Source organism: Camarhynchus parvulus, chromosome Z (genome assembly GCF_901933205.1).
Source record: "Camarhynchus parvulus chromosome Z, STF_HiC, whole genome shotgun sequence".
In the NCBI taxonomy this organism is placed as follows: domain Eukaryota; kingdom Metazoa; phylum Chordata; class Aves; order Passeriformes; family Thraupidae; genus Camarhynchus; species Camarhynchus parvulus.
This window is the reverse complement of record NC_044601.1, coordinates 1,641,172-1,657,465: the sequence shown is the minus strand read 5'-3', so window position 1 is coordinate 1,657,465 and position 16,294 is coordinate 1,641,172. Positions and strand designations below refer to the sequence as shown.

Below are 16,294 nucleotides of genomic sequence, written 5' to 3'. Positions count from 1 at the left end.
TGTGCAGTGGGCAAAGGAGGTATTAGTAGATGATGAACAATGAATTAGATGATAGGATAAGACAAAAGCAGAAGACTGAGGGAGGAGGAGAAGGGGGAGAAGGCAGTGAACTGCAGCAGTTGCTTTAGAAGTGAGGTTTAGGGTGGCTCTGAGCACAAGTCATTGGCCACAGGGTGTGTCAGTGTTTGTATAGGGAAGCTAATACATGCTTTCATGCACCAATTTATTTTCTTTGGGGTGTAGATATTTTCCTGGTTTCTTTCCTACAGCAAAAAATTCTAATCATTGTTTTTGAAAAGGAAAAAGATGTATATCTAAGATACAATGCACTAAGATATTATGTATCACTTCAATATTTTATTGGCTTCCTGATACCAATTCTTGACATTCCAAAGAGGAATATACCACAGTTATCTCAGACTGGAAACAAATTTCTTTTAGTAAGAAATTATTAGGCTGTATGTGGTAACAAATAATTAATTCCCAAATTGTTTTCCAGAAGAAAAAGTTATTCCTCTTTTCTGTGTTTTGTACACATACATACACACAAATATGTATATATAGGCTTACTGGGTTACTCCTGTTTTGTGGATTTGACAAAATGTTTATCCACTATTTTTCCAGGTAGCACTAATGATGATATACCTTACATGGTTTTTATCACTGCCTCAGGAGGTTTTTTAGAAGTGCCTCCAACCTTTACAGTCTTATCACTGATGTATCATATTCAGCATTGTTATCTGGCTGTGTATGTAGTGAAAAACAGATGAAAGAAGGACGTGTGATGGGTTTTAGTGTGTATCCATGAAATAACTTGGTTTTAAAGTTTATGGAACTGGAAAACTTCATGGCCTATAGGTCTACATATCAAATAATAAAGAGAGGGCTGTTTTCTAGATCTTTTTGTAAAATCAGGGAATTTTTGTCATAAAGCTAAGAGAAACTTATGGCTGTTAAGCTAGGTTCAAAGGTAAATTCAGTTCTAGTAGGTACTGCTCACAAAAAATGTTGTGATCAAATTTAAACTGTCTGAAAGGAATTTCACTTGCTGAGGATGAGTAAAATAAAACACACAGAAAGCTAGGTGTATGTTTTGGGTTTTTTTTCATTGCTCTGTTGTTCTCAGCCTCTTTCCTCATTTAGCAGAACTGTAGTGCATGGATACACTTTTATGAAACAATATTTTATCACTATGAGTTTTGACTCAAATAAGGAGTTACTCTTTGTCAAAGGCTTTTTCAAAATCCTTATGCAAGGTAGTAAACAGCAAGGGAGAGCATACTGGCATTTTAACTGGTTTGGAAGATAGATGGAGATCTTCAGGGTACATGGAACTGTGAGAATTTTTCAATCAATGTTGCTGTATTTAAATGCTCACAGATTTCAGCTGAGTCATTCAAGCCAGACAAAAAGCTGCTGGCAATGATGGATGTCAGATACTTCATCAAGTGTCCTGGCTGCTGGGAAATAAAAATAGATGAGTGGAATAAGGGCCAAGCCCCAGTTTAAAAAAAACCCCAAACTATATGAAGGAATTAGGATGCTGTAAGTAAAAATACCTGATTTGAAACGTTTCTGCTTTGGAATAATTTGGATTTTGGAGATCAGTAAGATAATTAGCCTACATTGCTCAAAAGAAAGGGTTTGAACTTTACTGCCCTGAATATTGCATCTTAGGGTAGTTAGTTGGTTATAAGCATCTCCAGGCCTATCCACTAACAAATTAATTGACTCTCCTTTCTGCTTGGTATCTTAGACCTCTCTGACTTCTCATCTGCTTCCAGGAAGCCACCCTTCCTGCCCATCTTTGCTTGTACAGACCATGCTCTCTTGTATGAGATTATCTGGACTAGTTTCTCACGCTTCTTGCATGGTCATGAATGGATTCATGAAATCCCACTCCCTCGTCATGAGAATTCTGAGTATCCCAAGTGAAGGGCAAAACTGAGATGACAGGGTCTCCCATGCTGCTATTGTCTTTTTTTGGGAGAACTCAAGTATAAAGTATTGTGGTTACAAATATATATCTCTGTCCTGGTTGTTTTTAAATACATATTTATTTCAAAGCAGTTATTAAACTTCTGTATATATTGTGAATCTTCTATAACACAGCTGGACTTACGTTGTAAATTGAAACCAGTTGTTTTTAGTTTTGTAAGTCAATAAGCATCTCTCTAACCACAAGAGAGCATTATGACCTTCTGGAGTCAGGTAGACAGAACTCTTAGAAATAAGACTGTAAAAGTCATGGAAGATTTTTCTACATCAAACATAAAGACATATTTTTTTCCTTAAGCAGGCAGTTTCCGCTTCTTTTAACTATCAAGGAGCTATTAAATTTAAGTGCTTCAGTTCCCTTCTGGGGAGTATTTTACAGTAACTTATACAGAGCTTGGTAATCTCTTAGATTTGACAGTGGGCCAGTATTTTTCTCTGATGGTTTTAACCAATTCTTTTAAATTGCGCATTTCACCTCTGCTGGTGTTCCAAGCCCCTTGCAGATGTGTGAACCTGGAGCTGGGCTCTGAAGTGCCACTGATGTGCTGCTCACACCAGCCTGGGTTAGGAGGAAGGACAAACTGATACTCCCTAAAAAAGCCTGCAGTTGAGGAAGCCAAAATTTGTGTGATAGGTTTGCTACAGGCAGTGTGAGGCCACATTTGACGTGTGAAACTACCTCTAACCACAAATAAATGCCTGAAGCTGCCTGATGGAAATCTGAGGAGACTCAGCAGCAGCTGTGTCGTTCTAACTTCATAGGAATCTGCCTGTACCCAACTGGCAACACCTTTTCTGTACAGAGATTAGTAGTTTGTGCCATTGCATTTGGAATTTTGTTGTTTCTCCAATTATGTGATTGGTTGAAAAAGTCACCTTTGCATATGATAAAATGAACAAATGCACTAAGCCAGGAAATTTATAATTCTTTGAGTCTCTCCCTCTTTGACCACTACCTTTTTGTTGTGTACTTACTTATGCCTGATACTAACAATAGATTCCAGGGCATCTGACAATTCTGATGTTTACTTAAAATCAGTGAAAAGTTGGGTTCATTTACTTAATCCATCCCTTTGAAACAGATGTTGGTCTGTACACCTGTCAAACTTTTTTTGGTTTATTAAGTAACTTCATTAATAAAATAGAATTTCTTACTTTTCCTAGAGAGATTTCTCACAATCTAGTAGATAATGAGCTTTTATTTTTCTGATGCTCAGTTTGATTCCATTACTCGTATTTAATTGGAATCCATATCTTTTTAGGTTCTCTTTTTTTTTCTATATGAATGCCTAGTAGTATTTGTTTTTTACTGAATGTTTGTATTTAGGCTTAGTTTTTTAAAATATAATAGTTCCTGTTTTACAGGCTATGTCTAATGCTTATTCCAACAGATATGTTTTGTCCCTCTCTCCCCCCTCTTTCTCCTTCTCTCCTTTCCTTCTTTCTTTTTATTTATTTGCCTTTACTGTTGCTTGCAGCTGCTCTTAATTTGATATTATCTGGAAATGTAATTAAATTCCTGTTTGAGTTTAACAGGAATTTTTTCCTGTTTTTTCCCTCAGATCATTAACAAAGCTATTAAATGAAAACAGGCAACTCTAGTTTGTTGCCCTATATTATATCACCTTCTAAGAAATTTCTTGCCCATGATTCTTTAAGCAGGAAGATTTTAAATGTTTAGCAGATGACTAGCTGGACTTCAGTTATTTTATAACTTTTGCCCACAACAAATGCTAAAATGAATGTAACATTAAGTGGCAAAGAGGATCCTGTCTTCCTAAGTATAGTGGCAGAATAGTTTCTTCTGCAGAAATATTTCAGAATAATAGCCAGGTGCAGTAAATCCATAGCTTTGCCATAGTTTTCTAATAGTTTTCTCTTCCTGTATTTACATTAAGCACAGGAAAGTGTTTTCTGCACCTCCAACAAACTTTGAATCCTGGTAGGACAAGGAACATTCAGATCTGTAGGAAGTCAACCCTATGCAGGAGTGAACATGCTTCCACAGAGAGCAACCAGAGGCAGAGGGGCTATTTCTAAATACAGAACTCTGGATTTTCCAGGGCAAGGACATTCTTGTAACAAGCAGATGACTTTTGCTATCAGATAGCATAAGGTTTTAATAGAAGAAAAAAGATAAGAGTTCAGTACGTGATGAAACTTGGAGCCTCTGGGCTCACTAACATCTCCTCCTTGGTTCAGCCCAGCTGTGAAATTCTACCATGGTGAATATGCATGTGACATGTGAGTTCATCCAGTTCCCAAAAGCTGTGGAAGTCCTGTCCTATCTCCTGCTATCAATATGAGATGTAATCATGATCCTTAATCAGCAGTGTCATCTCCTTTTTTTCTTCAACATCTCCCACTTGGATACCCCACCATAATTCCATGAAAATTCCATCACTTTCTTCCTTTTCTTGTGATGAAAAAAGTGCAGAATATTTTCTTCCACATAAAAGTTTTATTTTTGAGTGGGAAAACTATTGGGGATTTTAAGTAATAGAGACAAAAACCAGGACAGAGGTCCAGTTTATTTACTGTCTTGTTAATTTACAGGAAGTTAATAGCTAATTTTATTCCTCTAAATTTCTATATATATAATTCTCTGCAATGTGTTAGTCACATGAAATTTCTTTTGTATTTCTGTAAGCTAACAGTGGATCTTACTTAGCTGTCTAAGGCAATTAGTAAATTATTCCTGATCTTTATTTTCCTTCATCCTTTTTTATTATAGTTACAAAACAGGCTATTTTTAAGATATTGAAATATTTCAAGTATTTGTTGGTAATCATTGATTAAAGGTAGAGAAATATTGTAAAGTACAAATTAGAATTTTTTTCTCTGATTGGAAAATTATGAATTTGTGGGTTATTACTGTACATCTTTGTCAATGGTTTCCATTACTAAGAATGCTTAGCTGGCATAAGCTACCTGTGCCATCTATTTAAATTCTTTTCTCCCTAAATAAGGAACATCCCCAGATGAATAATTGTCTTAAAATGCGGCTGACTTTCCTCCCTTTGCTATTGGCTTTCTTTGTGATTGTCTCTTAAAAATGCAGGGGGTTTCTTTTTTTTTTTTGCTTTGTAGCCACTGATGTTAGGACTGCAGCACAATCCTCTTGTCCTGCAATGCTTGATTCTGCAACTTCTTTGTTCTGTCTTTTCCTCCTCATTTCTAATTAGACCTTATGTATTTGGTTTCTCTCTTATTCCTTGTGTATTATTTTCATGAATATGTAGTGTCTTGTACCTTAATTGTGCTAGATGTTTCATTTCTTTGTAGCCTGATTATTACCTTTACCTTTTTTTACCTTCATTAATAAAGTGTTTCAGGATCTAGAAAAATCATGAACACTAGTCCATGCTTGTCTGTTACTTTTAAAATCTTGAACCATGCCTCTCTGCTGTAGGAACAAAATTAAATTTAAATGATGGAAATGCATGTAGAGATAACTTAAACTACAGCTACTGTTGCATACCACATTATTGGTTCTGGCTATTGAAAAAGCAATAGAGTTGCTACCTGTCTCAGATGAACTTTGATATTCACCTGTGGCAAGTACTTAAATGTAGCCTGAGAAGCCTTTGAAATACTTCCTTTTCCATTAGGACTTCAAAAGCCCTGCAAATACTGTATTATTGTGCAATTTTATTTCATTCTAGTGAAAAAGGTGGGAAAAAAGTGACCCATATTATAATCATGCTTTTGAATTTCTTGATTTCTATCACACTTGAAGTGTTTTCAATTCTACATGCTCTGCTTTGCATTGTCATTTGAACTTAATACATTGTGATATTAACGCTAGAAAATGGTTTTATTTAATAAAATGAAAAGTATATTTTCAAAAAATCTTAATCATCAGAAAATCAGTGATAGAAGCTACTCTGCTTCAGACATTTTCTTTTAATCCAGCATGTAGCCTTTTCTATCACTGATGTATTATGGACAAGGGAATGTGACCTTTGACCATATCTGGTCTGCCTCTTCAGATGATTACAGATTTGTAAACAAGTTAAACCAGTATTTAATGCTTCTGCCCAGAGATATCAATTACATTTTGATATTATATTATATAATAAGATATAATTATAGAATTATTATAGAACTAGTAGAATAAGGAAGAGATTAATTCAAAACTAGATTCAGAATTAAGAACTAAATTGAGTGATCCTTCTGGTCTAAAAGGGCAAGGACACTCATTGTAACAAGACTTATGTTATCACATATGTTGAATAAAGCCATGATATTATATTAAAAATGCTCCTGTTAGCAAAATTTTGTGCTCTACTGTTGTGTTTCATTTTAGCTGCTTCTATGAATGATACAGTGTAAATTTTTGCTTGAAAATGGTATTTTTCTTCCTATGAATAATACAATCTACTTATATGACTGGTTATGGAAATGGATGGCATTGTGATTGTAATTTAAGTCCACTGTAATTTTATCAAGCACAAAATGTAAACTTGTGTTCTGGTGCATCTTGGATAATTAATTTTTGGACACTTAGTTTCCCCTGTAATTCAGTTAATATCAAAGAGACTTTGCAGGACTGTTACAAGCCTTACACATTTCCTACATGTACACATATTTGTCCTTATGTCCTGTAATGTTTCTCTTGATGTCCAAGAGCTTAGGAATGGTTGCATGGAACCCAGCAGAGGTGTTTATTCCTATGTCTGTTCTGTCATTAAGGATTTCTAGAATGTATATTTCATTTTCCGGTCACTCTAATATTGTAGGATCTCCATGAAGTTGCCTGTCTTCCTCTCTGATCACTGTCCAGACCCTTAGTTTTTCACTAAAATGGACACACAAAAGAAATTGGATTGCAAATCTTTGTTTCAAGATATAGCACAAGGGGAAGAAAAAAAAGGACAGTTTGTTCAGCATGTTACATATAATCAGCAGTGCACAGGAAAAATTGGTTATAAAAATCTGCAGCGATATCAATGCATAGAGGACTGTTGAAGACCAAAATGACTGTGATGCCATTTTCATCAAAATAACTGTTCAGAAGAATACAGGCAATAACTATTAAGTTCTAAAACAGTTGAGAAACAATGCAGATAAAAACCATTTAGATGGTGCTGATAGGAATGTTTCTGTTCCAGGAGCAGACATTGTGAAGACAACCTCAGAAATAGGAAAAAACAGGGAGGAATAGATGATGCAGCAATTTATTGCTTCATTTCCATCTTCATAGTCTACTGCTTTGATTCTCCTCAGAAAGTGCTCATTGTCTACTATTCCCTTCTTTATCTTTCTTAAAATTGCTGGTACAGAAAACTTGCCCTGCTAGGAAAATGGAGGGCACACAGTAGCCTACCAAAAAAACCTCAAAGATAAAAGTTTCCTAATGTGTCAGTAGATCTGTACAGTCCCTTGAGTCATATCTGGCTGGCGGACAGTAAATAAGTTGACAGTTGTGTTCAGCTACTGAATACAATTTTTTGGGTGTTGTTTTGTTACTTTTCCTCCTTTTCAGTTCCTTTTGCAAAATTTTTAAGTCCTTTGCGTAAGTGCGAAGTGCTTTATAAAGAGTAATTGAAGGTCACCAATGCTGTGAGGTGGGTAAAGTTGCTTATTTTATAGTTGAGAGGAACTGAGCAATATCCGAAACTGTGGATGGCAAGCAGAGCACCTGACATTATTGAGAAATCACTACTGTATCCACTGTATCCACCTTGGAGTTTCTCTGGTTTGCCAACGCCGTTCATCTGTGGAGATGAAGATGGATTTGCATTATATATGAGGAGCTGACAGCAGTTATTAGCATTGCAGTTAATATGGCTCCAATATTTTCATAATAACAAAAATCATGTAAAGAAATAATTAAATCAAAGTTAAAAGGGGGAAGAAAACACAGAATTCATGAAAGGATGTTCTTCTAACCCTCTAATATTTTCCCAGTCTGTTACTAGGCACGTGTTATTTGTTGTACCCTCCACATACAGCAAAATTAGCATATGCATATCAAGAAAGTTCTGAAATAGATTTAGGCACTACTGTATTTTGATTTAGACATTACTGGAAATTACGTCAGGTGTATGAAGGTGAGGTAGTATCTTACAGTTCACAAAAAACCCAGCAATTTATCTCATAGTTTCACTTCCTACCCCTTTTTTTGTGTTTAAGTAATAGACTAATTTCATTGAATTTAATGTGCAGAGGAGATAAACTGATCCTGTTCACTAATTAATTACTTGCTTTTATCACCTTAGAGTATTTTGACTGCATGATCCAGGGATGGAATATAAAATGGCTAATTAGTTCAGAGAGGCAGTCTGTGCTGCTGGTTTAGTAATGAGGAGTTTGCTCTCTAGTTTTAATTTGCTTTAACTCATGGAATTCCATTGCAATGCTAGGTAGTACTTTCTCTGCAGATCCTGTGGGATGTGGAGGGGAAGGGGGGGCAGGAGTGTAAGAATGTCCTTAGAGAAAGCTTTAGTAGGTTTATGTCTTCACTGACAGATGTGGATCCAGGTGGTAACAGCTCCCAGCACAGAGGAATTGCCCCTACTTCCTCCTTGAACTGGCTGTTGAGTTTTTAGCCAAAGTCCTATGACCTCTTTCTTACAGTTTCAGCAGATTTGACCCATATTTGACATCCCTAGGAGATGCCCTGTTTGTACTTACAGGAACTGCAGAGCAGGGCTTAAAAAGGAAATTTCCAAATTACATACTAGTTTTTACTTGTTAGTAGCTGGGGGGAAGAAAGTTTGTTTCTAGCAGTACTAGGAACTTACATAATCTTTACATTAAATAGTGAGAGTCAGCTTCTCTTTTACTAAGGAGCTTTACTCTGTAGCAGCTCAGTGGAATGTGTGCCCAATTTGTAGAACTTTCACAATGTAAATAAAGAATATTTTATTGCTTTCTGTGTTAAAGATAAATACTGATTTTATGAAATTACTGCTTTAAGTAGCAAATGCTTTATGAGAAAAAAAAAATTCCTAAACAGAGACACCTATTTTCATAGAATTATCTCTGTATTTCTTCAGGATGTTGGCTTTAGAGAGCATTAGGGAGAAGGAAGAGAAAGCAAATAGAATACACTGGTTTTTCAGGGGAAAGAAGACAAATAGACTGTAGTTGATTTTCATGGAGTTTTTTGATTGGGGGGCTGGTGTGCAGGAGTTTAGTTGTCATTATTTTTGGGGGATTTGTTGTTTATGTGTTTGATTCGGTTTGGTTTTTTAATGTCCATGTAGAAAGAGTCATGATTTACTATAAATACCTAACACTGATGAAATCTTTAATGTTGACTTCTCATAGTTAATTTTGGTCATCAGACCTCTGTGTTTATATTTTCATGTTTCCCCCAACTCATGTTGTTTATCTTACAAATGGAGTGGAACTCCACTGTGGATTTCTTGTGGAAGGTTAAGAAGTAAAGGGTCTTTATAAACCCCTTAAAATTATTATACTAGGACGGCTATCTGTAAAAACCAGAAAATAATTATAATTATGGAAACTGGAAGAAAATTAATGTCATAGTTAATTATTTTAAATTAATGGGAGTAATAGTTGCTGATGCAATTTTTTTTCCAGATTCTGGCTATAAATTCTGTAATAAATCTTGTTGACTGTAAGCATCTCCTGTATTTTTCTCTTACGTCTAGACTGAAAAGTAACATCCTTTTTAAGGAAGCTGTCAGACAAAGTGAAGAACAGTGAAGAATTTATTTGAAAAATACTGAAAAATCTTAACCAAACCCTCAGAATAATAGTAAAAAATCCCCAAAAGCTGAGGTACCCACAGCTTTCAGTGTAACTGTTTAAAAAATGTTTTTAAGCATGCAAATACATATAAAAATTATCCGTAAAATTAAGCAACAAATCACTGAGGGTATGAAACAGATGTAAAATGACAGTAGAAATACTAACAAGATAATATAACTTTGTGACATTTATATGCTTGAGGAATTAAATTATCACATCTAAAGTATTTTCTAAATAAGTGACAGAGCGAGCATATCAATCACAGGATGATAGAAGAAGGCAAATTTGCTTATGTCAGAAATAAATATATGAAGTGCTCACAAGACTTTATTAACAGAAATGATGTATTGAAAGTAATACAGAGTATTATGGCATAAAAAATGGGAGAGTTTTAGCTAAAAGTGGCAAAAAGTATTAATACTGTGAGACTCAAATATGCAAACATGAAATTGTTCTTTCTGGTGTTAATTTACATATAGCCTGAACAGAGTGTCACAATCTTTATGATCTTCTATGAATGCCAGTTGATTTTCATGGAAGTGTTTTAGTCAATTTTCAGTAGGGATGAAAAGCTTTTTCTCTAGTTGATTCTGAATGAAAAAGAAAACTCATATATTCTGTGTACAAAACTGACAAAAATTATGCAAACTGAGTGTAGTCTTTGTTTATAAGTACCATACTGTGCATATTATTTACGATCCACTTTCCCAAATAATCAGACTTATGCATGAGGAATAAACCTAAGTCAGCTCAGTATATAGATTTTTCTTAACTTGACTCAATATTTTTAAATGCTAGGTCATACTTCAGGTAGGGGGATGACTGCACTTTCAATTAACTGTAAATTTTCTTTGAGATACAGCCTCATTACTTTTTCCATTCCTTACGTGCATCAGTTGCAAAATCTAGACTTTATTGAGTAACATGATAAAAAAACTAATTACTGAAGTATGACTGGAACCTAAGTCATAAATTCTTGAAGTTCTACGGTGATACTTTTTACACACTTGTGTATAAACAATAACAATTTGATTTTGTTCTGCTGCTCACTTGCTTTAGCCAATATAGCTGTATGTAATGATACCACATGCTAATATCAAGCTCTGCAACACAGTGCACACTGAGCTGTTTTATGCATTTATGCACATCTTCAGCTGGTGCCTCTGAGTTCAGATGTGTTTTTTAGTGGTCCGTCTTCCCAAACCAAACTAATAACTTTGTTTGTATCGCTCAAGCTCTAGAGCTATTAATGTTCTTAGTGGCAGAAAAGCTGTGTGAGTAAAATATGTTAAAATTCTTCAATCAAGTTATGATATTTAGGGTCATACCTAGGCTCTGTCTACATATTGAATAACGTAGCCCAGTATATGGATGAGCTGATTAAAGCAGATATATGAGCTTCAGCATCCTTAAATATGGCTCAAGATTTTTAGTTTGGGTTAAATGTAGTTCAGTCCTTTGTCATTACCGTGGGTGATGCTGGATGCTGTTTGCCACTGGTTCAAACCTTTCTGCATTAGCTGTAGAAAAAAATTCCTTGGAAAGAAAATTCTATAGCTAGAAAAACAAATTTTGTGCCCATCATGTGCTGAATTCTAAGTTAGTTTCTTCCAAGAGCAATGTAGTTTGCATGCACCAAATTCACCCTTCAAAAACCAATGAATGTGCATTAAGTGCTCAGGGGATTTACTTCAGAACTATATTACAGGTCCAATTCAAAACATCAAAGTTAATGTAGTTTTTCTGGAATATGCATGTAAGCCATTTGTGAGCATATTAGCTATTTGGGTAAGAAAAACCACAGTAAGTTTAGTTTAAAAAATATTTTGTCCATGATGTTCATAATGGTATGGAATTAATCCTCTTGCTTGACATGTCTCTCCCTTTTTATTACATTACCATGGGAATAATATATATGTTATTATGTTGTATTTTAATAAACTGTGAAACACTGAAATGTAACATACATATAGTATGTTGATAATATATTATTAGCATGTAGAGAAGTTACAGTAGGTCTTTTATCAGGTATTACTGCATGTGGTCTGATCTAAAAAAATAAAAACATTTGAGGTGAAGGGAGGGAGTTGACTTTCTGAGCTTCTCATCCATCACTGAGCCAAAATTTCTTTTCTATGCTGAGTAGCTTTTAACTTTTGATAAAAACTCTAATGGGCAGAGGGAAGATGGAGCTGTTTCTCAGGTTTCTCACTGAAACACTTCCTGAACACATTTCAGGATGCTTCTTCAAATTCTGTTTCATTTTGCATAGGATCCAGTTCATTAATCTGGGATTTATTTTTGTGGAGGAGTAAATGGAGGGCAGTTGTGGTGGGTTAACTTTGCATGGCTGCCAGACACCCACACAGATGCTTTCTCAATCCCCATCCTCAACAGGATAGGAAAGTAAAATAAGACAGAAACACTTGGAGGTCAAGATAAAGACAAGGAAATCACCTTTGCAGCATAGCAAAACAGACTGACCTTAGGTAACATGAATTTAATGTATTGCAAATTAAAGTAGAATTACATGGTGAGAAATAAAAGCCAAAAACTGAAATACTTTTTCCCTTTCCCTTCTTCTGAGGCGCTCCTTCATTCTGAAATTCTTCGCTTCCTCCCCTGAGGGGTGAGTGGGGGATGGAGGTTCTGAACTGTCCATAACAGCCCCTGTCCTTCAGCCTCACACTCCTTCCCTGCTGCGCTGTGCCTCCTCTCTGTGGACTGCAGGAGATTCTCTGCTCAGGCACTTTGAGCATCTCGAGCATCTCCTCCCTTTGCTTTTTCATAGGATTATTTCTGACTTTTTTTTTCCCCTTCCCTCACTTCTGTTTCCTCATGACTGCTGTGAAGTGTTTTTTTACTCTTTTGTAAATAAGCCTCTGAGAGGTACAACTGTCTTGGCTGAAGGGCTTGGTCAGTTTAAATTACTTCCAATTACTTTCAGACCTGTAAAAATGTGTTGGTTTGCCTTTTTTTTTTTTTTTTTCTAATTTAGAGACCTGGCTGCAAGGAACTGCTTGGTAGGTGAAAGCAACATCTTGAAAATAAGTGATTTTGGGATGTCCCGGCAAGAGGACGATGGTGTGTACTCATCATCTGGCCTAAAGCAGATTCCAATCAAGTGGACTGCCCCAGAAGCTCTGAACTATGGTAAGAGCATAACTGGATTTTCTTGGAAAAAAAAAATAAAATCCAAAGTACAGCAAAGAGCGCCAGAGCCGCAATATTCGAGTGTATGTACATACAATTCTTTCCCCCCATTCAAATTAATGATGTTTAAAATAATTTTAGTATTTCAGTCTGATTTATGTAAAAAATGCAGCTTTGCTGCTGAAAAACAATAGGGCAGCAACATCAGAATTGCTATTATGCAGCAATAGCAGAGTGCTTTGGTTCTGTTGCTGACTCATTCTTGTAGACAGCCTCGTCAGTCATCTAAATTATGATTGTTAGCAAAATGAATGGCAAGTTCTGTATATTTAAAGTCCCTCATTGAAAACAGTAGAAAATGCTAATGTACTAGAACACTGTGTTAGATGATTCATTGCATTGGTGAAAGATACAGTAGTTGTTTTATTTTCAGGGTTTTTTTAACTGCAGTTTTTCTTTACCTGCATTTTTGTGTATCACTAGGTTTTTATATTGGGGATAAAAATTCATTACTTATCACTGAGGGAAGTGGTCCACAACCTCTTGGTTCCAGAATAGAAGCAGAAGCTGCTGCTCTTAGCTTTTTTTGCTTATATGAAACTATAAAAATAAGTTCTTCTAGGTAAAGGGGGCTGTGGAGAAGCAGCACATTTAATAAATGGTGGCATGTTTTGAATGTACTTCTCTAAAGCAGTTCTTTAGTTGAGTACACAGAATAAAATATTTTTGAATTCTTAATTTGAAGTGTCTGTAAATATTTCTGCCATCTCTTAAATTTAGCTTTTTTTTGGAAATCATGCATTGGAAATCATAAGTTTGTGAATTATGATTGATAGCAGAATGCTTCCTCTCATTAGCACTTTTGCAGCAGTTAATGACATAACACAGTAATGCAGATCTTCCCTTTAAAAGGCTGACAGTAAATTCATTTTAGTAATTGATCCTGTATTACCAGTTACTCTAAGAGGTGTTAGCCTTGCCAACATTAACTGGTGAATGCTTTGCTCTTTTGAGTGTTTGATCCGCTATAAAAGATGGTTTGGGTTTTTATTTTTGTTATTTTGGAAATACACACAGTGCTTTTGATGTATGTTGAAAACCTATCCTTATACCCATATGTGGTCCAGTTGGCTGCATTTAGCAGGAAACAGGCTCTTGTGACAACACCTTCACTTTGTACTGCTGAGTCTGTTTTTTCTGCACAGTACAGGAGAAGAGGAGATTGTTGATTAACATCGACTTACTTTGTGTTTCCTAAAGCATATACATATTCCAGCACTTATAGGTCATTTTCCGTAATGTTTGGGAAATGAGCTCTCTCAAACACGTTAATATGTTCAGCAGTCAATATTCAACTTTCAAAATGTCATGAAAGATTTCTCTGTGTTTTTGAAGGATAGTTTTTTCCACTCCTTTGAAAGATACTGGTAAAACTTACTGGATTATGTTTTATTGTTTTCCATTCTAATAATAAGGTTGTAATAATTGCATTGAATTGTGTAGGTTTGATTGGTGGTTTTTAAGATATCAGAATGAAATAAAATTAAATCTGCAGTATTTCAAAACTAGTTGGTAACCACTGGCCAGGTCAGTCCTGAATATCAAGATTCAAAGATTGGAGGAAAATGAGCAATAGGATCATTTGGCCATTACATGGATGCCAGTGTGGTTGAGAAGCTACAAAAAAGTTATTTTTTTAGTCTTTGCTGAAGTCACTGTATATGACAAGTTAAGAGTGGTCACTAAAGTATGTTAATTTAAAAAAACACACAAGTTGTGAAGGCTAGAAACCAGACTAGGGCAAATGTTGTGGTTCTGACACAAATTGTGTCAGAAGTCAGAAGCAAAATTCAGATGCCACTGGAGTTTTTGAGAAATGGAAACTTTGGTTCTGTGGGTGCTGTTCAGAGCCATCCTACACCATTACTGGGAAGGCAAACCCCATCACTCCAAACATCTCCCCTTTCCTCCTTCTTCCCCCCACTTTATACACTGAGCCTGATGTCACATGGTCTGGAATCTTCCTTTGGTCTCTTTGGGGTCACCTGTCCTGGCTGTGTTCCTTCCCAAGGAGCCCCAGCTTCCTCACCAGCATGGCAAGGAAAAGCAGGGAAGGCCTTGGCTCTGTGCCATCAAAGCAATAACAAAACCATCTCTGAATTATCAACCCCAAGTTCAGCACAAATCTAAAACAGAGCCCTGTACCTGCCACTGTGAATAGAATTAATTCTACCCCACCAAAATCAGCACATATTAGGATGATTATGGGGTATTTTTGCTTCCTGATCTTTGAAAATTAAAATACATTTAATATGTATGTTTTCTCCCTAAAATATTTGGGGTTATTTGTGATGTTTAATAGTAACGTGGGGAGGACTTGGGGTTTTTTCCTAAACAGATCTTTTTTTTTTCCCTCAGATAATGTAATAGCATAAAATATAATTAACTGTACAGAACTTGTACTTTCTGTAAAAAAAAAAAAAAAAAAAAAAAAACCAGCTAATCACCTATCTTGTATTTGCTGAATGCTTTCAGTGAAAAGTGTTAAATTACTGGATGCCCAACTGAGGGAAGTTGATACACAGACAAGAAAACTAATCTTACTCCAAAGAGCATAGTGAATATTCATAATTGCCAACCATGAGGCACACAAGCTAACATAGCACAGCTGGAAGTGATATTTAGTCTAAGAGTAAACTGAGATTTCTGACGTCAGAACAGTTGTCACTGTCATCAACTGTCACTATAGTTTTCTTGTGTTTTCCTTTTTTTCCTAGTCAGAAGTGGCTTAGTTTGGCTTGTTTGATGATTAGAGATAAACAAACAATACATTCACAAGTGTTGTTTTTGAGAATAAAGATATGTAAATACAAAGTAATAGTATGCAACAAAGAAGAACAGTCATGAAAAATGTTGAAAGTGATGTTGAAAGTCGATTTTTAAGGTAACATTTTCACTGATTCTCCTGCAAAAGGCTAGGAGTCTTAATTTTCTAATGAGAATCCATCAGGGACGATAGAAATATCTGCTCCAAAATATCTCCCTGTAATAGAAAGCTACAATTCCACAAAGAGGCTTGGGATTAATTTGTCTATCAATTATCTATGTTGTTATCTCTGAAGCATAATTGGAGGCAATTGAACCAGCAGGCCTGATTTTTATTTTTTTTCTTAAACTGATTGGGTGTGTCAGTTTTGCAGCATCCAGCCTTACTTTGATTTTCAGTTTCTCAAAGCATAAGAACCAGGCCTTCTTCACACTTAGAAGCAGTGTTGGTGGTAGCTCCTCTCAGAATAAACACTGCCATGCTAAAATGGAGAACTAGAAAAGGTAATTTTTTTTAAGAATATTTGAAATTGAAAGCAGTTGTAAATGAGTAGGAAAACTCTGACATTTTTGTCCTTTTATATTAAAAGAA

The 16,294-nt window shown here is 35.5% G+C and overlaps 1 protein-coding gene across 2 annotated transcripts in view; it reads left to right on the top strand.

Moving 5' to 3' along the window:
• The window catches only part of FER (FER tyrosine kinase), a 156,563-nt gene that overhangs the window by 128,321 nt on the left and 11,948 nt on the right, over positions 1 to 16,294 (top strand). For both annotated transcript variants that reach the window (XM_030968860.1, XM_030968859.1), the window contains one exon: positions 12,722 to 12,876. In XM_030968860.1, the coding sequence (XP_030824720.1) occupies positions 12,722 to 12,876 (155 nt within the window). The remainder of the gene's footprint in view (positions 1 to 12,721; positions 12,877 to 16,294) is intronic.